The 25,547-nt window shown below is 36.5% G+C and overlaps 2 protein-coding genes across 2 annotated transcripts; one reads left to right on the top strand and one right to left on the bottom strand.

The window, feature by feature from the left end:
- Positions 1-18,560: 18,560 nt before the first annotated feature.
- Positions 18,561-19,903, top strand: LOC121052474. Its single transcript, XM_040517617.1, has 2 exons — positions 18,561-19,422; positions 19,587-19,903. Exons 1-2 carry the CDS (start codon positions 18,601-18,603, stop codon positions 19,602-19,604), a joined length of 840 nt encoding a protein of 279 aa, XP_040373551.1. The 5' UTR covers positions 18,561-18,600; the 3' UTR covers positions 19,605-19,903.
- Positions 19,904-21,458: 1,555 nt separating this feature from the next.
- Positions 21,459-24,028, bottom strand: LOC112200771 (G-type lectin S-receptor-like serine/threonine-protein kinase SD2-5). Its single transcript, XM_024341789.2, has 2 exons — positions 23,076-24,028; positions 21,459-22,971 (listed from the first exon to the last, which is right to left on the bottom strand). The coding sequence occupies exon 2, from the start codon at positions 22,844-22,846 to the stop codon at positions 21,770-21,772; it is 1,077 nt and encodes a 358-aa protein (XP_024197557.1). The 5' UTR covers positions 22,847-22,971; positions 23,076-24,028; the 3' UTR covers positions 21,459-21,769.
- Between the last annotated feature and the right edge of the window lie 1,519 nt (positions 24,029-25,547).

The raw sequence follows: 25,547 nt of genomic DNA, 5'->3' as shown, positions 1-25,547 counted from the left end.
CACACTATTGATTTCCGGCCAGACCTATTTCTTTGAGCATTGTAAATTTTGATCCCACTTCAACAATAAAATAGAAGACAGCAGTAAGTTTAATCAATCGGCGACAAACAAACCAACATAAAAATCATCATTCCAGTATTTTATCAAAATCATATACTTAGGCAGACTTACTTTTCTACAACAGTTTGCCATTCTCCACCAACTAGTCGACGCCGCAATGGATCCATGAAATAGATAGTTTTTTCCTCCGGATTGACAACAGTCAACATCCAATGGTTATAATTTTATACCAAGAAATTAAGTCAGCTCCAATTTTTTTATTATATATATATATATATATATATATATATATTACTTACTAAACGACATGTTTGAAGTAATTAATTAGACAAGTTAAAGATAAGTCATTCACTCTGCATTATACGGCAACAAAAAAATCTGGCCCTTCTCTGCAGTTGTGAACCTATTTGCTAGAAAACGCGATCTTTCCATTGTATTTCCACTTCTAGCTGCTCCAATCTGTGAAGCTAACCATGTGACATCTTTGCTCTCTTCAAGACTTCATGCAAGTAGCTGTAAAAGCACATAACCTTAATACATTTGAAAACAAATAAGAGTATACATATTGAATACATTTATGAGATAATAATTCATCGAAGCCTATTGATTTTTCCAACTTACCATATATACATTGAGATTACTCCACCTGATAGTTCAGTCATTGTACACAATGCATGAATGTATGACTTAAACAGATAATGCTTCATGTCGATGCGAAACGCTTTCTGTTCCAAATTGAAGGAGATTGTCCTCCCATTTGCCAAATTGTCCCTTGCCCAAATCCACAAGCACTTCAAAGGTGTAGGGTAATCTTTTGGTAGCTTCTTCATGTTAATATTCTCCTCTCCAGGAATGCCTACTTGCCTTTTCCTCTTCTTCAAACCCTTACTGGACTTATTTGGTTGTTTCTACATGATAACATATCGAGTTATTACTAAATACACAATGGAAGAACATGCATGCTTCAGTTGCAGTTTCAGTTAGTTTACCTTCATAGTGTCGGAAGGGGATTGAAGTATGAGGTCCCTCGGCCCAGCAATGTAAGTCCCAACAACATCTTTAACAGTAACTGTCTCATCGAATATAGATCTAACACTTCGAGACAACTGAAACAAAAAGCATACCTTGAATATAGATCATAGGTCCTTATCGATCTGCTTTCAGTTTTGCTAGCTGAGCATGATTTTATATCTACTGTCCAATCTGCCATTCATATATACATGCTGCAAGTAACCCATGATTATTGAAGCATAAAAAAACAAAAGGAAAAAAAAATAATAGATATATATATATATATATATGTATATATTGTTATAAATATTATATAAATGTGGTTGTCCACTGTAAATACTCATTAGTTATATCCTTATGATGTAAACATTACTCCTATATAAAAGGGTCTAATGAGAATGAAATAGACACTTCTACCTCCTCCTACATTTTATTTCTCTATTCTATCTCTCTCTAATTCTCTAGTTTATAACATGTTATCAGCACGAATTTGCTCTAATTTTTCTTCTTCTTCTTCTTTGAACTCCATGATGATCCGCAAGCCTTATAGTGCAACATAATTGCTTATGACCAAGGCTAATGATCTATGAGTTTTTCTTCTTTCTCTCCTAGATGGATATCAATTTTCTTTATGCGATCATTTACATATATTTGTATGTGTCTTTTATATAATATAATTGTTGAAAATTTATATTTCATATACGACAATGAGAACTACATATTTCATTGCTCAAGACTCGAGTCCTCTGACCGAGTAGTCTTAGAAACTATGGTTCTATAGACATCACACGAATGTTTTTCTCGTGTGTTACCTATGGGATCCATTGTTCATGTTTATGAACTCTTCGAAACTTTTGTTTCGTATATGAATTTTTCATAGAACATACTGTTCTAATAATTATGGATCTTAATATATCTCATCTTTTCTGTTTGTAGAAAGATGACGCATCTAACAAAATTGGACTATGATCCTCTTAAAATTTCTGACAAGAACTATTTGATACTGAAATTCACCTTATGGCTAAAAACCTTGGAAATGCCATCAAAGTTGACAATAAGTCATTTGTGCAAGATCTCGCCAAACCTATGATTTTCTTGCGTTATCATCTTGATAAGATCCTAAAAGATGATTACCTTACGGTGAAAGATCCACTTGAGATTTGGCAAGCATTGGCTGATTGATTTCCTCACTAGAAAACCATTGTTCTATCTAGAGCAAGATATGAATAGACGCATTTTGCGCCTTCAAAACTTTAAATCTGTCACTGATTTTCAATTCCGCTAAACATATGATTATCTCTCAACTAAAATTATGTGGAGAATCTGTCAGTGAAGATAACAAACTCAAAGTCTGATTTTTTTTTGTAAACAATGGAAAACATGTTGATGACATGATCAACGCCGATCTTATTGACATCGGTTAATTTTAAGCCTATGTCTAGGCATTTTTTTTGTCTCTATTTATTTTATTTAGTCATTTTAAGCCTATGTTTTGCCACCGATTAAACATAATTACGTTTCCTTATCTTTATCTGTTTAATCACATTCATTATGTTTAAATTACCTCTATTACAATTCTTTCATAACTGAATTTGTCATGAGTATTTGTTGCCTATTCTCCTGTAATTATTGTTGTAAATAGCTCATTTTATTATTATTATTTGATACTTATCATAGTTATTTATTTTAATATCTTATGATTATTTTTGTCATATCTACCTCATATGATTATGTCGTTTGTGAAAAAATAACAAAATTATTTTCCATCGCTAGGACTAGAACCCAGGACTTTTTGGATGCGAACCAAATATCCTAACCAACTAGACTACAACAAATTTATTGAATATTTTGTTATAATGTTATATTAATGCATGTATCAATTATTGACTTTATATGAATATCTCTCTATTTTGGCTATATCGTACTCCTGAATTGGTATCAACAATATTAATTATATTTTCTACAAAATTAAGGTATGTATTTTTATTAGTTTGACAACTTCAATTAATTTTCTCTTATTATCTTATTTGATAATTTAATATAAAATTGTCATTTTATAATGAGATCGAAACTACATGTTTCTTGATCCAATTATATGAGGACTTAAAATTCTTCGACTGATTGTTATACAATCAAATAGATCGAAACCTCTTATTTCTTGATCTCCGATTATGTCAGGACCTTCGTCCCTTCTCTTTATGAGTATATGTGAACCTCTGTTCACTCCACTTTTAGAACATGCTTCTAATTGTGAAGACTCAAACTAAATGGTTTGAGTATGAGGGCTATGATCCCTAAATCTATTATTTATTAGAGTATATGCTTATACCCATATGGACTAATGTCCCAGACTTGAAATTTGAGTATATAATTTTGACATTTGTTTTCAGTGTCAAACAATAATATGAACCACGTGTTCATTAATAAATTCAATTTGAACCAAGAATGTTCATGATAAATATAATGACAAACATAGTTGTCTTGCATGCATATAATGCAACTATGGACATGATCCATTGCAATTGTTGATAATTTTTCACAATTGATGCTGCCAAAAGCTAAGGTAACCATCATCTCAAGAGCTGCAGATTTTGATTGATGGCCGGCTCCAACTGATCGAGCTCATATTATGTTACCTATGTGAAATATATTGCATATATTTGGTGATGAAATTTTCACCTAAATTAAGTTGTATTAATCAACTAGAAGTATACTACTGTACACTATATCATGAACTAAAAATTTCATTAAGCCAAATGAAAATTATTTTGGCGTGACTAGTGTCTCATTGTTTATATCATGTAGACTCATCTACATACTTTACATTGTTGTATAATACAACAATAATTGCAAATCTTCCTAACAAGGAAATTATAATTTACCGCATATTGGCGAGTTGTCACTTTAATGGGACAATCCTCCCGCCATTAGGGGGAGCAATATCGTTTATGAAAAATGACATGAATTGGTGTGTAATATCTATTCACCATGTCTCATTTTAATTTTGAGAAAAAAATCTTAATTCATTATCTTCTTGACCTAAAAATTGGTTTGGGCCCGCCACCCACCAATGGATTTTCAATCCAATATTTATAAACACATATTTTGTGTGGTCAAATCTGATAGTCTTCCAGCCGTTAGGGGGAGGAAAGACTAATGTAATGGCGTGAATTATGTGGGATATATCCACTAAGTCGAATGTTTTAATCTCCCTTTAAAGGAATATTATACAAGCCCTATAACACTCTTCATGAGGTTATACAAAGATCCACATTCTCTAATTAATTTGTCCTAAAGAGACAATATATTCCTAAAAGAGGAATGAGTACTTGATATCAACAAAGCTTATTATAGCTAATGCATGCATATATGAATGTGTGAGATCAAAATTTGATGATATCTCATCTATAGTAGCGCTACTGAAAATCATCAGGGGCTGTATACTATACTACGTTTCGATGTGTACGTCAACAAATTATAATATTGGCCAAATTGGAAAGAGGCAATTCCAATGAATTTGATTATTGGAAACGTGATGAAATATTTGGACTTTATAACCCCTAAAATACAAGAGGGTGTTCATTCTAGTGAATTAAAATCACTATGACACAAGTCTCTTTATAGAGACATGGGACTATCATTCTTCTCCAAACGACAACTTTTCTATAAGTACAGTGTTACATATATGTGTTATATTGACAAGAGGCTTATGACATGTTGTCTTGGTTAATATGAAGATCTTATAGGCAAATTGCTAAAAGCAAATCTCCTAATTCTATGTGTCATTATAAGCATATTGCTTAATCAAATCCTTGACGGATTCATATTGTCAAAGACAAGTCCATGAATGAATGAAAGAGCTTAAAGCTCACTCATGGAATCAAAAAGTCTAAAGTTTCATATATACTCATTCATTTACAGTCAAAATGACTTATTGCCTCAATGAGTACTATGACAAGACTAATAAATCGAATTCGAATCATGCTCATAATGTTGCAACATATTCTAACTTTCGCGAAGTTATGAATTTATCTAGAGCTCATATTGAGCCTATATGAAATTATCAATTACACTAATTGATATTTATGGCTAAGTATGCCATACTTAAATTTCAATGCTCGGATAAAGGTAAATGTGTCAGTTGTTGTTCCTTTACATTGTTATTCTTTAACTAATATCTTTATCTATAATTTGAGCATATGAAATTGGTTCTACTCAGGTAAGATTCATTAAGAATATCATAGTTTTATTGGTAATGCCCTAACTTTTGCAGGAATTGCAATTCATGATGAGTCCCCTTTATGCAAAGCACACATGGTCTCACCTATGTGATCGGCACACCTTATCCAATATACATGGTGCATGTATTTTATTATATACATGATTGAAGCTTGCAACAATCAGGGGGAGATTCTCATCAGAGGGAGCATTCAAAATTATGCTAGCTAGGACATATGCGCGTTGTACTCTTTTTCTCCTTCGACCAGGGTTGTTTTTGTCCCACTGGGTTTTTGTTACCTGGCAAGGTTTTTGACGAGGCAACATTAAGCGCGTCCAACACCATATCATTTAGTGGTGGACATCCAAGGGGGAGTGTTATAAATATTATATAAATGTGGTTGTCCACTGTAAATACTCATTAGTTATATCCTTATGATGTAAACATTACTCCTATATAAAGGGGTCTAATGAGAATGAAATAGACACTTCTACCGCCTCCTACATTTTATTTCTCTCTAATTCTCTAGTTTATAACATATATATATATATATATGGATTGACAACAAAGCAAAGCATACCTTGAATATGGATCAACAGGTCCTTATCGATCTGCTTTCAGTTCTACCCCTATGAGTTGTCTTTCTACACAAATCAAAAGTAAATATATTTAAAAGAAGAATTTTAATACATAGAAGGCATGAACTTATAAACACAGTTAGTACAACAACAATAACCAACAACTATTAGAGATTCAACAAACAAATGGATATGATATTATAGATTATAAGATTCATATGGTATTGCATGATTTTGGAAATTGTAATTGCTATATGAGAATTCAGCAATAAAAAGAACACAGTTTGCATGCCATCTGACCATAATTGAGCATAGTTGTCTAGACAACTTCCCTTCTTAGTGGTTTATCTTAGGATAAATTTTAGTTTAGTACCCTGAGGTTTAGGGGTAACATCATGTCAGTCCCTGCTCTTTCAATTTGATCAGCAACACCCCTGTGCTTTCAATTTTTATAAGCCGTGTCCAATTTCATTTGTTCCATCCAATTTGAACGTTAAATGCTGACTTGGCAGCGACAAACTCAGGTAGTGGGCCTAGAGAAAGGGGCAAATTTGACATTTCACTTAATTTCCACATTAAAAAAAAAAAAACTCTTGTTCTTCTCTTCCTCTGATCCTCCTCTCCCCGCAACTATCTTCGGTGCCCAGCAAATTCAGATGAAGATAAAGGGAATGTTGAGGTGGCCTCCGCCAGCTTCTGGCTCCGAATTTCCATACAAGAAACCCAATTCACCTGCAAATTAAACCAAAAACCCAAATCTGAAACAAACTCAAATCACCACTTACTTGCATACAATGCAAGCAACCAATCTGTCCTAATTGTATTCTGATACCAACCGCCATTCGCAACTCTAGAATCATAACACAACTGACCATCAATCCTCAACAAGTTTGTATCCAATACCAAATTTGTACGTCATTCATACCTTAGCCGATTACATATCGAAAATGATCATATAGCTCCCTCTCCTCCAAACTCCAATTTTTCCAGAACTCAACAATTCAAACTCTAATACTAACTGACCAACAACTCCTCCAAATCTCTAAGATGCCAAATTTAACAGAGAACAAGGGATGATAATTTACCTAAGATAATCTGGAAATCTGACAGCCATTCAAGGCGTAGCTGCGGCGTCTTGGGTCAAAATCGGAGGGTGAGTCCAGAGGGTTTTGGTGGAGAACGAAGCTTTGGTTGCATCCATGGTGGTCGTGCAACTCGGATGTGGCAGGAGACGGCGAATCAGTCCTACCAAGAATCCAGATTTCGGTGAAGGTGCGAATGACGTCGTTCGGCTTCAGGTTGGCAGCGAGGCTTCTCAGTTTTCATCTCCGGCGAAGTCTGAGTCAAATGGTTATGGCAGTGTGCTAAAGGAGTTGCCGGAATTGGAGGAAGCAAGATGGCAAGGACTGGTGGCTATGTACGGTGGCTGGACTCGTTCCAATCATCGATTCGCTTTGGGTTTGGGTCGGGTTTGTGCTATGGTTCGAGTAGTGGTGGCGGTGTTAAGAATCGGCTGCCAGACGCCATGATTTCCGGCAGTGGCAGTGTGTGGGTGAGAGAGAGAGAGAGAGGGTTGTGTGGCCCAGAGAGAGGGAGGAGAGAAAAAGAGAATGAAAGGGAAACAATGGGAGATGACAGAGAGGAAGAGAAAAGAAGAAAATTTATTGAAATGACATTTTTAGCCCCTAAAGTGGGTCCCTCAGTCAAACTTAACGTTCAAATTAGACGGAACAAATGAAATTGGACACAGCTGATTAAAATTGAAAGCACAGGGGTGTTGCTGATCAAATTGAAAGAGTAGGGACTGACATGATGTTACCCCCAAACCTCAGGGTACTAAACTGAAATTTATCCTTTATCTTACTAAATCCAACAAAAGTAACTCATAGCACATAACCTAAGCCAAAGAGCCTAATTAAGAAACCAAAAAAAAAACAAACAAACAAACAAACAGGAAGAAAGAACAAGAATGGGAGCTAGATTCATCACCATGTCAGTTTATGCTCTTCCTTCTTGCCTTCAATTTCTTGGTCCCTTCGTCTCCCTAATCTGCAGAACCAATTAGTTCCTACGTATATAGTGAACATAACATTTATTTTATTTTAGTGATGACAAAAAAATTGACAAAGAAAAATTAGAAAGATGGACAGACTCTAGAAATCAGGTAATAACCTTAAAGTTTTGTTCAATATGCTCCTTAATTTCTCACAACTTCGAGCAATTCTTCCTTAATTGCTAATGCATCATAAATTTAGTGCAATCGAAAACTACAAACCAACTAAATCGCTGATCAAGCATGTAATGGCATACCTAATATGGACTTCAATTCCAATTTCACTAAACAAACTAATATCCTTACTTCTAATTGTTGTTGGTAACTGTAAAAAGAGGGGCTGGGTTAAGGCCTATGCTGGAATCAATAGCTGCATTAAGATGAAGGTACTACACATCTAGCTGCAATCACATAAAGAAACAGATTCAAGACTTTTACTGGAAACAATCAATATGACATAAACATTCATATTTCACCATCAGAATTGTGGACCCAAACCCATGCTCTGAAACTTACTACTTAAAACATATTTTGTAGTCATGTAATGTAATAGCCTTCACACACAAACCCCAAAACAATTCGTTCCTTTAGGAATAACACAACTGAAGCACAATTTAGAACACAAACACAAATATTCCTTAAAAGAATGCTCAAGTGGATTCGCCTACTACTTGAGCAAAACAAAGCCCAAAGATAAATAAATGTAATGCACATGTTCCATAAGTAAAAGAATTTATTCATTTGAAACTAATTGTAAACAAACGAACCAAAATTGTGAATATACATACTTGAAATCAATTACCCAAGGATCACAGCAAACTTCTGAATTACCCAAGGATCACAGCAAACTTCACAATTACTCCTGAAAAAAAAAAAAAAAGATAAAGAAAAAACCAAGTGAATATGAGATTGTGAAGGAGTATGAACAGCCAATTAGTTTTGAATAGAGATGAACTTAACTATACCGTTCAAGTATTAAATGTAATCCAATGAAAGGTTTCACCCATGCCAATAACCCGTGGATTGGATTATAGAAAACCCGAAAAGATAACCAATTGAATCTGAAAATCAATGAAAAATGAAATTTGAAAATTACCCAATGGGAATTATCAAGTCTGCAAACTGTCAGCCGATTTGTTTCTTTCTCTTTCCCCTCCTTCTGGGTTTGATTCCACTCTGTTCTATTTTTTGTGTTTGTTTTCTACGTTCGCAATAACCGTGAATTGGAAGAGGAATGAGTACTTGACAGGACCCGCCCCGAATTTCACCTTGAAATCCGAAGAGGCCCTGCGGGGCCCACCTTAGAAGAAATTTTACCAAAAATTTGACAGAACTTCCCCTAAAAATGGACAACCCAAAACCTGTAGAAAAGCATTTACACTTCTAAATCATCCATCCTTATTCTCCTAGAGCCACCCTGCTCCCTATAACACAACATCTCCCATTTCACAAACAATTCTGATACTTAAGAATATTAATCTCAAGAATTATTAGAGCAATCTATTTCTTAGGCGTACAAGAAGGTAGAATACAAGATAAACGACCAATACTTTTGTAATGCGGAAGCTATGACAGCTATGCCTCAACCCCAAGTAAGCTCGACCTCAAGCTAAACTGGCCTGCAAACTGGGCATTTAAAACCGAAGGGCCCAGGGAAAAACATTTAAAATCCGTTAGAGTGAGTGGACGAAAAATAAGTAATTTCGACTGTATAAGTAAAACTTAATGCTTTCCCAAGTTATTCTCTAAAATCTCGCATGCAGTAACAATCTTGAAAACACTCTTAATCATCCTCTTTACTGAAATCTCAATCACATAACAAGAACATCTTGAAATCTCTTAAAATCTCATCCTCAATCCTTATAAAAACATCCTTTTCATGAGGCTCGTTTGATGACTAGAAAGGACTGCTGTCTAGTCATCTCATGCCATCTAGGAGGGACTGCCACCCAGATGACACATCGGAAGGGACTGCCAACCGGAATAGGAGGCGGTGGATAGATGAGACTGCCAACTAGCCACATGTAGTAGACGGGACTGCCGACTAACCACAGGTAGTAGACAGGACTGCCGACTAACTACCTCATGTCATCTGGAAGGGACTGCCAACCAGGTGACGCATCGGATGGGACTGCCAATCGGGCTGTAGTCTGGAAGGGACTGCCAACCAGACTATTACCTAGAAGGGATTGCCAACTAGGTAAGATACGCATGCGCCAAAACTGACCTCCTTAATAAACTGAATAGCTTCCTCAAGAAGCTGAAAGTAACCTCAAAATCTCAATAAATCCTCGAAAGCATCCTCGAAAGCATAAAATCAAATACTCTGTAAATCAATAAATGCTTTCAGAAAGAAAACTCAATTTAACTTCAAGGCTGATAAGTACGGAGCTCAAAGCTCAATAAATCTCGATAATTCAATCATGCTCAAAAATTCGATGAACCATTCGTACTCATGAATCCTCATAAAAACCGATATTCGAAATCCATAATTCTCATAATATTTTCTGAATCAGTTACTTCCCGAAAATCATTCCTCAACTCAATAACTCATGAATGACTATCTCAAAAATCTACTAAAAGCCCTTGGGAAGGAATTTCAATACTAATCTCGTAATTCATAAATAAATCTCGATAAACTAAATCTCATAAAACCATAAAACTCAATAATTCAAATTATAAATTAAATCTCAATCGGAAAATGCTAATATGCTGCATGCACAATTAATTTAAAATAAATGTCCACTCACAGTACTATTTAGGCGACCACGCTACCGGTCTCCTACGTCGAGCAGTAGCTCGGCACGTCGCCCTGTACACAATTATAATTCGTGAATAACAATCCGGAAATTAAACATAATTCCCACATCATATCCTCATAAATCACCTATCCACTTCTTCTTGGATTCAATCCAAACCTTACCACTATTAACAATTCATTGATTAAGTTTCCAAAGAGGAAACAAGGGAAAAATACGAAGGTCGGATTCCCATAATCGACACCCGTCTCACTAAACTTCAGAAATTCCTAATCCATAACAAATCACTCCAAAATCCACCAAAATCACATTTACAAACTCTACAACAAATATAGGATTTAACTAGCTAAAAAAAACAGAATATAAATCACTGTTCATACACCGCACTATTCACCGTCGCACTATTCATGCGGCTACACTGTTCATGCGGCGGCCAACTCCTCCTCCGGCCACCAAATTTCATCCACAGCATCATGTCAACATTTCTAATAACTTTCTCAACTGTGACAAAGTCAGAAAATACCTTGAAGTGACCGAACAATTAAGCACTCCGAAGTACAGTGAAATTTTCCAATTATGCTTCGATCTGGGTTATGAAACTTGGTGAGCATGAAGAGTGGCTCAAGGCTCTTCTAATGGACCTGACTTTATGACCGAAGGTGGCCGGAAATCGGCGTTGACCAATTCGCTACAGTAAAAATGTTGGCTTCGATCTCCACATTTCCGGCCAAATCGCCGTAAACAACTCCCACATGCGTGTTAAGGAGGAGGAGACGAGTCCATCGATGCTCGCAGCTCGCCATTTGGTGGCCTAGAGGTGGTGGAAGAGAGAGTTGCAGAAGAGAGAAAGAGAGAGCACGGGGAAGGAGAGATAAAAGAGAGAAAAGAAAGAAAAGTTACCCAGCCACAGTAACTTTTTAAATTTATACCAATCTACCATAAACAGTAACTTTCATATTTCGCTAATAACTTTCGTATACGAACTCCGATTTTTACGTACCACATATGCACGCGCTCGGTTTAACGTCCTCTACAACTTTCATGAAGAACATTTTCTCAAATTTTGATCCGAACAAAAAGTCAACTTTTAGGGCCCCCTAAAATGTCAAAACGGAGCCAAAAATTAAATGTAATTGTCGTTTACCCATCGAAAGACTCGTAAACTGGTAACTTTAGGTTCGGGACGTTACAGTACTGATGCAGATAGTGCCCGAGAAATTCCATTTGAATAATCCATTTGTACTCTGATCAATTCCCACGTCGTCCTGAGCCTCCGTCTGTGTTGAGATCGTGCCCGGGCAGTTTTCCTCTAATCTGGAGATCGTGTGCAACTGTGTTTTTTTTTTTTTTCTAATTTCTTCTTTCTGGCTTTCTGCCACAGAATCCTTTTGCCTTACTAATCTGGAGTAGGGTAAATGAGTCGGAGAAGAGCTTGGGCAACTAAAAAAAAAAAAACAGATCTAACACTTCGCACTTCAAGCCTATTTGCCTGAAATCTCTTAACAACCTACTGGGACATGATATCGAAAAGGATTTCAGGATTCACACTAATTTTTCTTCTCTTTTTTCAAGGTTTCCCCATCATCCATACAATCTTGGTTTCTTTTCGACACCCTCATACACCTAACTCCGGATTATATTTTAGCAAATAATAAACCAGATTGCAAAGATAGGCTTAATCATTGACAAAATCAATCACCAAATGGAAAGGCATAAACCTTGAACAGCTAAGAAAAAGAGAGAGAGAGAGAGAGAGAGAGAGAGAGAGAGAGAGAGAGAATGGAAACACATACATAAGTGTTCAACTGCCTCACGAAACTGGAGAAGTTATTGTGCTTGAAGTACTTAGGCAAAAGCTCCCTGACGAACTTCGGCGGGTTCCAGACCATGAAGCTATTGTTGATGGAGGTTAAGTTTGAGAGGATCTGCCTTCAAACTACTTAGTAGAGAAGGGTTCGTGGTCTGAGAGCAGGCTGAGGGCGGGGCTGAGAGCGGGACTGAGGGAGGGCTGAGGGCGGGACTGAGGGATGAGAGAGAGAGAGAGAGTGATTTTCAGCTACAGGCGAGAGTGGGTGTTTTGCTAGATGGAATGGAGAGGGAAAGAGTTGAAAGTGTTAAAGTATACGTCAAACCCTAACTAAAGTCAGCTATTGATTGTATCGAAAAAAAAAAAATCTAAAACTCAGACGACATCAAATAAGGTGCATTGTCTGAAACTCATGTGATAACAAACAAATTAAAAACCATTGTCTGAACCACTTAAATCAGACAACATCTTTCAGTAGCCATTGACTTACAAGATGTCAGACAACAGATACCTAATAACAGTTGTGTGACTGAAAATAATCAGACAACAGCAAAAATCAACCATTGTATAAATGAATCTTGGACAACATCACATAATAACTATTGTCTGAATTAATTCATTCAGACAACATCAAAAAAATCAACCATTGTCTGAAATGCTATTGCACAAGAGCCAAGAAAAAACTGTTGTCTAATTCGAAAACTTAGACGACATAATATTTCTTGCTATCGTCTGATTTAATCATACGACAGTTAAAATGTTTGTTGTTGTCTGATATGTGTTGTCTGATTCCGAAATTGGTGTAGCGTTTGCACACATTTATCATTTGATTGAAGACAAGCACACACATTAACAGTAACATATGTTACACATATGTTACACGGAGCATGACCAATTGCCCATCTGGTTTGGAAAGAGAAAAGTTGATTGACTTTTGAATGGAGAAGATGACCAATTTTCAACGGAGACCTGGAAGTTGCTGTATGGAGAAGAAAGAGAGGAGGAAGATTGTTGTCGTGATATTGGAGAAGAGAGAGAGAGAGAGAAGAAAAGACCCAAAAGAAAAGAAAAGTCAGATTTCTTTTGAGAATATTCTTGGAAGAAGAGAAAAAGAGAGAGAGAGAGAGAGAAGAAAATACCCAAAAAGAAAAGAAAAGTCAGATTTCTTTTGAGGGTATTCTAGGAAGAAGAGAAAAAGAGAGAGAGAGAGAGAGAGAGAAGAAAATACCCAAAAAGAAAAGAAAAGTCAGATTTCTTTTTAGGGTATTCTAGAAAGAAGAGAAAGAGAGAGAAAGAGAGAGAGAGAAAAAAAAAGTTAGATTTCTTTTGAGGGTATTCTAGAAAGTGTAAAAAGCTTTGGGATGAAATATTATTAAAAAAAAATGAAAAGGGATGTGGTTTGCAATTTTGGGTGTGCAAATTTCACACCCGCCCCCCCCCCCCCTTTTTTTTTTTTTTTTTTCCTAAATTGACCAATTAGTAAGATGCTTTTACTACACGAAACAATCAAACTAACCCAGACCACAATAAATGTGGTGGTTTGGGAATATATAATAATTTTCTAAGTTTAGATAGAGTTTCATGTTTTTCTACTAATTCGAACTTATCTTATAAGCAAGTGCACTACATAGGTCTTAGTTGTCTATTAGGTAGGCCTAGAAAATGGGCTGGCCCATAAAAATTGGCTTAAATGGAAAGATACGATCCACTAAAAATTGGCCTAAATGGAAAGATATGATCCAAGTGAAGTTGGATTTTTTAACGAAGAGGAAGGTTTTTCGAGCCAGTGATGCTGACTCCTCGTAAAATAAAACCTGTTGTCTAATGAATCTTCATTAGAAAGTGTGATGAGAAAAAAATATGGTAATCTCGCCTTATGCAGCAAGGCTTCTCACAAAACGCCTTGGAATGACTACGAGGAGACATATTCTCTTGTAGTGGATGTCATTGCACTCCAATACCTTGTCAGTTTGGTAGTTTCTGAATAACTAAACATGTAGCTTACGAATGTGGTCACTACGTATCTTTATGGGGATCTAGATACAGAATATACATGAAGGTTCCTGGTGGACCTCATTCACCCAAGTCAAGTGGCTCTAGACCTCGGAGCGTGTTTGCAATGAGGTTGAAACGCTCACTAAAGTGATTACTTGATTTGGAAGGGATATGCTCGCACGTTTCTATTACAAGTTTCGGATTCTATCGCAGTTCATGTTGGCGACATGATCTTCATTGGAAGCCCTTAAAGAGTTAAGGGAAATCGCTGAACACTTGAAATCTGAGTCTGAGATGAAGGATTTTGGGAGAACACGATTATATCTCGGTTTGGAACTTAAGCACCGTGTTGATGGATGCTTAAGCATTTTGACAAGGTCAAGCCTTCAAGCACGCCCATGATCGTCTGTAGTCTTGATCCTAGAAAGGGTCCTCTTCGTCCGAAGGATGATGACGAAGATGTGCTAGAGGCAGAAGGGCCCTACTTGAGTGCAATAGGTGCATTATTGTACTTAGCTAAATGCACAAGACTGGACATCTCATTTACAGTGAACTTGTTAGCTAGATATAACTCTGCGCCAACGCGATGCTATTGGACTAGTGTAAAAGATATCTTTTGATACTTGAGGTGTATGATTGATATGGGCATGCTCTATCCCTACAGAGTGATGATAGATTCAAACTTATCAAACACCAGGAACGCCGCCAACATTGGCCTGCTTCCTTTATCCCCATCCCAAAATGACATTAGCGTTTTGGAAGGTTTTGCTGATGCTGGGTATCTCTCTGACCCACACAAAAGGTCATTCTCAAACTGGTTATGTGCTTAACATGGGTAAGACCGTGATATCTTGGAGGTCTATAAAGCAGACCCTAGTCGCTATATCTTCGAACCATGTAGAGATTATTGCTCTTCACGAAGTAGTTCATGAATGTATATGGATTGGATCTAGAGGTGGCAAACGGGCCACTAAGCAAGAGCACGGCACGGGCCCGGCACGGCCCAAACCTGTTAGTGGCCCGGTACGACCCGAGCACGTTAGTGGTGATAAGAGCATATTTATGCGATGTTAATAGCATTAATCTCTATACTTTCTTTGTTAGTTTAGTGTATTTTCTGGTTATTTACTTTGTTTATTTGTTTTATAGGTATCTTGGAGTAAAGAAGAAGAAAAGAAGTAAAAGAGGGATTGAAAAGCAAAATCGGGAAATCTGCCTGTGCAGATCAGTTAACTTCGACAGAGCACTGAGACCAGCTCAGAACGATCCAGAGAATGATCTTTATATTGATGGATAGCCTCAGATGTCTAGTTTCCGAATATTTTTACGGCTCATCAATATCATTTTTCTAGAAGAAGTTATGGCCGATTTAGTACAAGAAGGTTAGGCTGCGCGTGAATCTGAGGTTGGACGGGAATTTATGTTTCGAGGCCCAAATCACACCAAGAAGCCCGAGGACGAGTTTGTGCTTCATATTCCGACTCATGATGGACAAATGGCACGATGTGAATGGTTAGAATAAGTCATCAAGTTCAAGAGCCAATAGGAAAACTCCACCTAAGCACGTGAACCCGAATTCTTTTAGGTTTTGGATTTCCTAACCTCTAAGCATATAAAAGGAGATCAATCTGCAGCAGCTCGGGCTCTCTTCTTCTTCCTCCCTTTTTCATTATTTTGTGTTTTTGATTCCAATTATGTGTAACTAAATTTCCAGTAGTTAGGGGGCAGTTGAAGCCCCTAGACATGATCCATAACATGCTTTGACATTCAATTTGTTTTCCAATTAATAAAGTTGAGGTTTTGTTTACCGATTTCTCATTGATGAATTCTATGTTTGTGTGCTTTGGAGGCCTACTTAGTATGCATGCTAGGGTTCTAATACTTTGATTGTTTGATGCCTGGATCAATAGCTGGATTCCTCAAATTGTCTAGAGAAGTAATTGGTAGTTTTCACTAGCAAGTAAACAAAACCCTAGGTTTAGCAAGGCTCTAAGTTAATTGCGATGCCTAGTGATTGCTCAAACTCTTTTCAAACTTAATGATCTCTGCATGTTTAATCTAATAAGCGTACCTTTAGGTTGCATTGCTTGGGAATAGTTTAGGTGTAGAGCACTTCCTGCCTAGCGTACAAAGTAAGAAAGAGTAATAGGTTGTGTTCAAGCGTACCGAACCAATCTGAGTGTCTTCAACTAAGTTAATTGGTAGTAAATTGGACAAAGTGTATTGTGTGTGATTGTTGGAGGTGGATACTACCTTCCTAGCTAGTTTCATTATATTGATATCAACCAATCTCAAATCTGTTCCAGTTTCGTTTTTCTTTCTGTTCTCTGTTTTGACGTATTTTATTCTCATAGTAAACGAACTCCAAAAATTCTCAAATTTTGTGTGCTGGACGCCTTGTGTGTTTAGTACGTCTCTGTAAATTTTCATATTTTTCTGGGTTGTTTTGGTTAGGATTTTAGTTTGTTTTTCGAATGCTGTTCAGTAGGAACTGCAGTCACGTTTTGTGACTTTTGTTAAAGCTTTTAGTTTAACTTAATCCTCTGCGGGAGACCCTTATTTCCCTATATTACAATTGACATATTTGCAGGAGAATAAGGAAAATCAATAGCTTATAAATTTAGCTATCAAGTGGCCCGGCACGACCTGAGCACGTTAGAATAACGGGTCGGGCTGGGCCTAAGAATATTGGCCCATTGGCCCGGCCCGGCCGGAGCCTGTAATGGGCCTGGCATGGCTCGAGCACGACATATTGTGGGCCGGCCCGTTACAAACACAAAATTTCATTTTTTTAAAAAAAAAAATATTAAAAAACTACAATGATGAGATTTAAATATGAGAGCTTTTTATTTAAAATCTCATGACAATTCCACCAATGCTTTCTTTTATATTGTCAAAATAATGAAACAAAACATTATATCTTTGTTTTGACATAAGTATTTTTTTTCTAAATATTAAATATATGTTTATTAATAAAGACTAATCTCATAATAATACAACTATAGAATGAAGGAAAGAATAATATATACTAAATCTTCATTATATTAATAAAGATTAATCTTACAATAATATACTAAAAGCAATATATTTTGAGTTTTTCTTTCTTTCTTTCTTATAGTGAAATATAAAAAATTATTAGAAATCTAATCTTAAAAAGCTAAGATTAAGAAAAATGTTGTAGAACTTAATTTATTTTAATTTTCTAAATAGTTAAATAAAATTAATTTTTATTTTTTTAAATTAAGATTTTAAAATCGTGCTTTATAGTGGGTAGGCACGAGCACGGCCCGTTATTGACCCGGCATGAGCACGGCCAGGTATGATATGGGCTCGGGCCATGGGCCGGGCCGAGCTTAATGTTTAAGTAAATGGGCCGACACGATAATAAATGGGCCGGCCCAAGCACGGCACGAAGTACGACTAGGCCCGCTTAAAATGGGCCGGGTCGGGCCTGGCCGGCCCGTTTGCCACTTTTTCTCCTTCAACTGAGGTTATTTTTGTCTCACTGAGTTTGTTACTCAGCAAGGTTTTTGACGAGGCAATGAGAGAAGCACTACATTTGAGCGACACAAGGGGGAGTGTTTAAGGACACCTAGTTTGTGTGTCTGGCCCAAACTCTGATTACTTGTCTGAGTTATAATAAGGTTAGTCTTACCGATATCTACAGAGACATTTCAATCATTATATAATTCAGTTACCTTGTAAGACGCAAATTCTTTGTTTGTAATTCTGATGCGGGTGCATATGGGGCAACATCAAATGCATTATTTTATTGTTTTATTATAGATTTGTAATATTTGATATTTCATTGTTTAGATATTTTTAGGGTATCTTTTTACATTTAATTTAGGTTTTACATTTAATTAGCTTTCCATTTTAGCTTAAGTCTACTTATTCTCCAAGTATTGTAAACCCTATAAATATGGGTAATGTAATCGTTGTTAGATAGCTTATAGTTTATGAATAAAATCAGTTTATTTGTGGCATGGATTTGCCCTATTTTATGAGTTTGCTACTCCTTATTTCTTGTGTCTGTTGAGTGATTGTTGGAGGCTTGTGTTCGATACATTTTCCCCATTAATTGGTATCAGAGCTTTGGCAAGAGCTTGGTGGATTCTATGTCTCAGGTCGGGCGACGAAGGGGAGGTTTTCGAATGGAGGGTCGTGACATCAACAACGACATGGCTGAAATCAAAAGGATGCTTCAGCAACTTGCGGTACGTCTTGATCGCATCGAAACTCGACGACGGGGTCATAAGAGTTTTGACGGGGAGAGAAACGTTACCACTTATCATCAACGTGTCGATCGCATCGAAACTCGACGACAAGATCGTAAGAGTTCCGACGGGGAGAGAAACGTTACCACCTATAATCAATGTGTCAATCGCATCGAAGTTTCACACCAAAGCGGTGAGAGTATTGAGGAGGAACAATACATTGATCTCTCTCATCGCTGTGCTTCTTTGTGTGAGCCAGACATACAGGATGAAGATAATTATGATTCTGAAGATTGCGATGAAAATTGCTTGGAGATTGAAGAGGTTGACCTGCCCATGCAAATGATTCATCTCCCAGTGCAACAAAATATCGTTAAAGCCATGCCAGTCCATCTTGTGGAAACATCATCAGCAATTGTAAGTCATGAAATTAATTCATGCATGGGTGATATCTTTGAATTGGATGATCATGTGGGTAATTCAGATCCAAAGCCCAAACTAGATCTGGATGTCGACATTGTTTTAGGATCTCAAGAAATAGAACATAGTATGTGTGGGTCAATACGTGAGCATCCTAACAGAATTGTTGGTGTTGATCTTAAGAAGTCATTTGTCTCCAACAAGCTGGTGAAGCGTGTTGAATCTAAAAGCAAAGATGCATCCCTCAAATTTCATGATCCATTACAAGAAGATGCAACTCATCAATTTATTGATTTCATTGGGGTTAGTATTTTCTACTTACAGATTCTGAATATATTAATTGATATTGCCAATCATATCAAGAAAGGTGAGACAAATTTTGGGTTGGCAAAATTTATTATTATGAGCAGATTTCTCAAGTCAAGATTAGGAAGGTATTCAAAGTATTTATTTATTTGGAATGGAAGGAATCAATTGCAAGCTAATCTGTCAAAAGAAGATTTGAAGCAATGGAAGATTTTATTGAATTTTCTTCAATCAATGGCTCAAATTCGAGGACGAATTCTTTCCAACCAGGGAAGCCTGATGCGGGTGCATATGGGGCAACATCAAATGCATTATTTTGTTGTTTTATTATATATTTGTAATATTTGATATTTCATTGTTTAGATATTTTTAGGGTATCTTTTTACATTTAATTTAGGTTTTACATTTAATTAGCTTTCCATTTTAGCTTAAGTCTACTTATTCTCCAAGTATTGTAAACCCTATAAATATGGGTAAGTAATCGTTGTTAGATAGCTTATAGTTTATGAATAAAATCAGTTTATTTGTGGCATGGATTTGCCCTATTTTATGAGTTTGCTACTCCTTATTTCTTGTGTCTGTTGAGTGATTGTTGGAGGCTTGTGTTCGATACCTTTTCCCCATTAAATTCTCTATATAAAAAGACCCCTATTATCAATGAAAGTACAATTCATTCTTTTACAATTCCAGTTTTTCAAAAACTGATATTCAGGTATGCTCATGTATTTCTGTTTTGCTCCCTTTATGGATCAGGGAAAGTTATAAACAAGGATACAATCAGTTTGACGTTATGACTTGTGACCACGCTAGATGTCATGTACAAGGACAAAACTTGATTGAGACAAAGGGCCAAAAAAAGAGAAGACATGAAAGTCTTCCACAGTTCCACTATAACTTTCAAACCGTCAACACTGGCACACATTTGATTGGATGTTAAAGCCACTGCTTAACTTGAGACACCTTGTATTCTTTGCTTTGAGCAAGACATATGGACTTTGACTGAGGAACAAAAAAATATCCCCTTTTCTTTGGCAAAGAACAAAAAAATCTGAAATACACGTTTGGAATCATGCTATTGATTTCTCACAGTCGCTTATTCCTCGTAAGTTGATCAAGTTCCACTATCTAGGTCGGTCATTTACAGCAGGGTTGAGGGAAACATCAAGATAACCATCAAGATTATACTCCTTTGGTAAAGAAATCACCAACACCACATGCTCCCTGCTTCCCACTCTTGAGCCAAATATATATTTTGTTGTTGATGGTTACGACAAACTTAAAGTATTTGATGTTAATGTTGATCGGTGCAACCCAGAAGCATACAGACTTATTGCAAATTTGCAATCCATATTGCTCCAGAGGGTGACAACAGCTTCAAGACACCTAGTAGATTTAGTTGAGAAAGAAGTTATGTATTTCAAACTTAATTTGTCTGTGTGAGTACATCAATATCTTTGTGGGGATTAAACTTTTTATGATGCCGGTCGAATTGTATATTGTATAAGTGTATAACCAAGGATAGTATACCTTCTCATAATTATGGTGTCTATGACGCCGAAATTCAATAAATTTAATTTCAATCTTACATCATAGATGCTAAGAATCACCCACTCTTTGAGTTGTACCACCACTTCAAGCAAGCCTGGTTGTTGTCTAACACTACTCTACATACATAATGTATGACAAATGGGGATAATATTTTAAAGAAGAAGTGTATGTGACTTTAAGGATTCAAGAAAGAGAGTCGTCAATTCCACTCAGACCAGCTTATTATATTGCTGTGGGTTTTGAGTTGTGCAAATGACATAATAGTTGAGTTCTGTACTTCCAAGTAATGTCATGGAGTTAATTCTGAATTTGTGAATGTAATGACTACAGGATTTTGCAGCCTTACAGTATAAATTCAAGGGTGTTTCCTCATAAATTTAATCCCAGAGGACTATATAGCAAGAATCAAGTTTTTACTAAGAAGTAAGAACAAAAGGAATCAAGTACCTGTGTTATATGACAAGCCAACAAACAGCACATTTTACTTGAACAATTGCACAGTTTCATTAAAAAATGCAATGCAGTAATCATTCTATACTGAACCAGATAGTTCACATTGTGACACTTTCAAGAAATTCCAACATCATTTGATGGAATGCGAGAGGGGATGCATACATACTCTCACTGTTCTATATAATAGGGGAACAGGTCATGAGTCATGACTGCTGACCAGCACAGTTTGAGGAGTTTTACAATCAAAACCACATGTCTATTTTGCCTATAATATACATAATTGAGAGACGTGACATTTTGCAAGAAAATGAAAGAGAATCAGGAAAGACTTACTTCAGCCTACTTAAGTAGACGCTATTTCAATCTCGTTTTTTTTCATGATGGGAGTCTCACGAACAATGTTATATCCAGTTATTGTTTGAGAGGAATCCGTGTCGGAGGCACTAGTGCTATATGCTGCCATGATAGGATTGTCTGGCATCAAGTGCTGAAATGGATTAATTGAAGGTCTAGGAATCTCAAATTCTCCTTCCAACATTTTCACCACAACACTCATTAAGGGCCTCAACTCGGACCTATACTGAACACACCAGATAGCTACCTTTAACATTCTCTCTGCTGCCTCTCTATCTTTTTCCTCTATACCACACACTGCCATTAGTTCTCCTAGTTCACCAGCTTCAAACTTCTTCCATCCCCACCTTGGAAACCAGTCTTGGCTCTCTGGAAGATTAAGGTCATGGTTCCTTCTTCTACCTACGATCTCAAATAACAGCATTCCAAAGCTGTACACATCACATTTGTGGGTTATAGGAAACCGCAGCCAAAGTTCTGGTGCAGCATAACCAGGAGTTCCCCTCCAACCTGTCATTGTTATATGAGTATTGTCCCTGTTGATCAGCTTGGCCAAACCAAAGTCAGCAACTTTGGGGAGGAAATTCACATCCAAAAGAATATTTTCAGGTTTTATATCATAGTGGACTATTCGTTGCTGGCATACTTCGTGCAGGTAAGCAATCCCTCTAGCCGTCCCAACCGCAATGTCATGAAGCTTTTCAAATCCTAAAATCCTGTTTCCGTCGAAAAGAAACTTATCAAGCGAACCATTTGACATATACTCATAAACCAGTGCTCTAAGCTCTCTCTCAAAGCAGAAACCACGGAGACGAACCAAGTTGACATGATGAATCCTGCCAAGTGTACTAACTTCCGCCCTGAATTGCTCATCAATTGTCTTGTCCGAGGTATCCTTTAGAACCTTCACTGCCACAAGCGTTCCATTACCATACACACCTTTATAAACTGAACCAAACCCTCCTGAACCCAACAAGTTGGTGAAGTTATCAGTTGCAATCCGAATTTGTTGAGAAGTAAACCTGATGGGCTTCTCTCTTTCCATATCATTTAGAAAACTGTCCATTGTGAGTGTCGGAAAGCCCTTTTTTTTTTTTATCTGAGTGTAGATTGGATCATCAGAGCTGCTACCTTTCTGATTACGTTTCCTCTATACTACAACTAAGATAGCAATCATCACAAAGACAACTACTGCAAAATGTGAGAAAACATTTTCATTATCTTTTAAATAACGTACGATTAATTAACAAGTAACAATATATTAAAAGGCAGAAAGAGAAAAAGACAGCACACACCTAATACTACAGCAATGGCATCATTATCTGCATAACTCGGCAACACAACGGCTATGGCAGCGGCAACGATAGCGGTAACGGCAACGGCAACGATAACGACAGTATAATTTGTCGACATTAATCAGGAGATAGATAACCAGTATAAATAGTATTCAACAAACTTGCAGATATACAAAGAGTTGCAGAGTTTAGATTTAGATTACAGAAGACATGGACATAACATATTAAAGATGATGAGAGAGCTAGATGAAGAGTGGACTATACGTTTATTAGACCACTGGAAAGTCAGGTTAATCAGTATTTGACTTTTTGGTTACGATGATTCCACGAAAAGCGCCCAGCTATATTACAAACTAGAAGTCTCTAACTTATTATTATTATTTTTTTTATCCTATGCCCATTTTGCCCTCAGCATAAAATCTGATCAATCCCTCCTTCTCTCTCTCTCTCCCTCTCTGTCTGGCGATTCAGCATCAGATCCGAATCCCGAATCCCTCAAAATCATTCTCCAGCAAAGCCTTCAAGCTCTTAAACGACTAGGCAATCTCTTCCACCCACGGCGTCACATAGCCTCCCCAATCCTCCGGGATCAGATTAAACGTCGCCTCCCTCATCTTTGATCTTCCCCTTCAGCTCCTGCGACTTGAGCTGCTGGAACAGCCTCCTAAGCCGCTCAGGGCTCGTCGTCTAGTAGACCGCGATGGTCACCGACGGCGACAAAGGCGTCGAGGCGCGAAGCGAGGTAGAGGTAGTTCATTTGCTCGGCGTGCTTCTAGATTACTTTGCACCGGTGTTTTGGGATGATTCGTCGTCGTCACGGTCTGATCTGGCCGTGGCAGATGGGTTAGATGATGCAGAGAGAGAGAAGGTGCCTATGAGATTGGCTTTGGTCTGCTGATTCGGTACCGTTCTGTTGTCAATGATTGATGCATAAAATTGGATCAGAATTTGGGTTTAATTTCTCTTTTTGTTTGGGTATTCATTTGATGCTCAATTTGTATATAGGGTAAATTCTTCATATGGTACTTGAGGTATTGCTACTTGGACAGTTTGATACTCGATGTATTAAAAGAGACAGTTTGGTACCTAAAGTTAGACTCTGTTTGACACTTTAGTACTTCTGTTAATTTTTCTGTTAAATGTAAAGATAAAATTGACATTCAGAATATATATATAAAAACATAATAAAAAAAACATGAGTTTATGGGTTGATTGCTGTTCTTCATAATTTTATAGGTATGAATTAATGTTTATGATGTTGAAGATGAAATATTCGAATTTTATGTTAAAGAAATATAATAATCAGATATTTTTTGGGTACTATTCTCTATGAATCCATTGATTTTTCCTCTAAAACTTGGATTTTTCCTCCTCTTGCGATGATATTATTTGGTATTATTTTAAGTCTTCATCATTTTTCGGGTCATTTAGGAGAAAATAAAAATGAATTAATGCTTTTGGGTTATGTTAAAGTTGACATAATTGAATTTTATATTTAAAAAAATTTAGTTGTACGAGACTAGTTTAAATAGAGTACTCTCATGGGTGTTCACTATATGATTACTATATTTCTTAAACATAAAATTCGAATATTTCACCTTCAACATAACCCATAAGAATTAATTCATACCAATAAAATTATGAAGAAAATCAACCCACAAACTCATGTTTTTTTATTATGTTTTTATACATATATTTTAAATGTCAATTTTATCCTTATATTTAACAGAAAAATTAACAGAAGTACTAAAGTGTCAAACGGAGTCTAACTTCAAGTACCAAACTGTCCCCTTTAATACATCAGGTATCAAACTGTCCAAGTAGCAATACCTCAGGTACCATAAGAGAAATTTACCCTTGTATATATTGGTATTCCGAATAGATCATTTTAGTAATGCATTCTGGTTTCGATCACTTGTATATCTTGAATTGATGATTGTGTAAGGATGAGCTAATGCAATTACAGAATTACAAATTGACACATTGAAGTTATTCTGGTGGTTTTAGTAATAGCTTTGGGTAGAAAGAAACTTGTTATGATAATACTTCTTGGTCTTCTCTATGTTAAATATATGCTCAGTGGATTTATTTGGTTGAAACCAAAGTGTTTTGATTCAAGCATTTTGATATTATAAATTTACAGTTTTTTGATGTTTGAGAGTAGTTTCTATATTGGTTGGTAATAGCTTCCTCAGTCATTGAGGGTAGCTTTGTTAATCTCTGAGAATTGCTTTCTCATTCGTTGGGAGTAAGGATTCAAATTTCGGTTTTGGTTTTGATTTCGGTACTTTAAATTTAAAGAAATTTCAGAGAAAATTTCGATTTCGATGGAAATTTCGGTTAAAATAAAGAAATCACATTAATTGCATTTATATGGACTGTTTTTTAAGTAATATAGTTCTACATGCAATAATGATAAGTGAATCACTTTTTTTAGTACTACATGCATCACACCTCATGTAGCAGCTAAAA

The sequence above is a fragment of the Rosa chinensis genome, chromosome 4 (assembly GCF_002994745.2).
Source record: "Rosa chinensis cultivar Old Blush chromosome 4, RchiOBHm-V2, whole genome shotgun sequence".
NCBI classification, from domain to species: domain Eukaryota; kingdom Viridiplantae; phylum Streptophyta; class Magnoliopsida; order Rosales; family Rosaceae; genus Rosa; species Rosa chinensis.
This window is presented reverse-complemented; position numbering and strand designations above follow the sequence as displayed.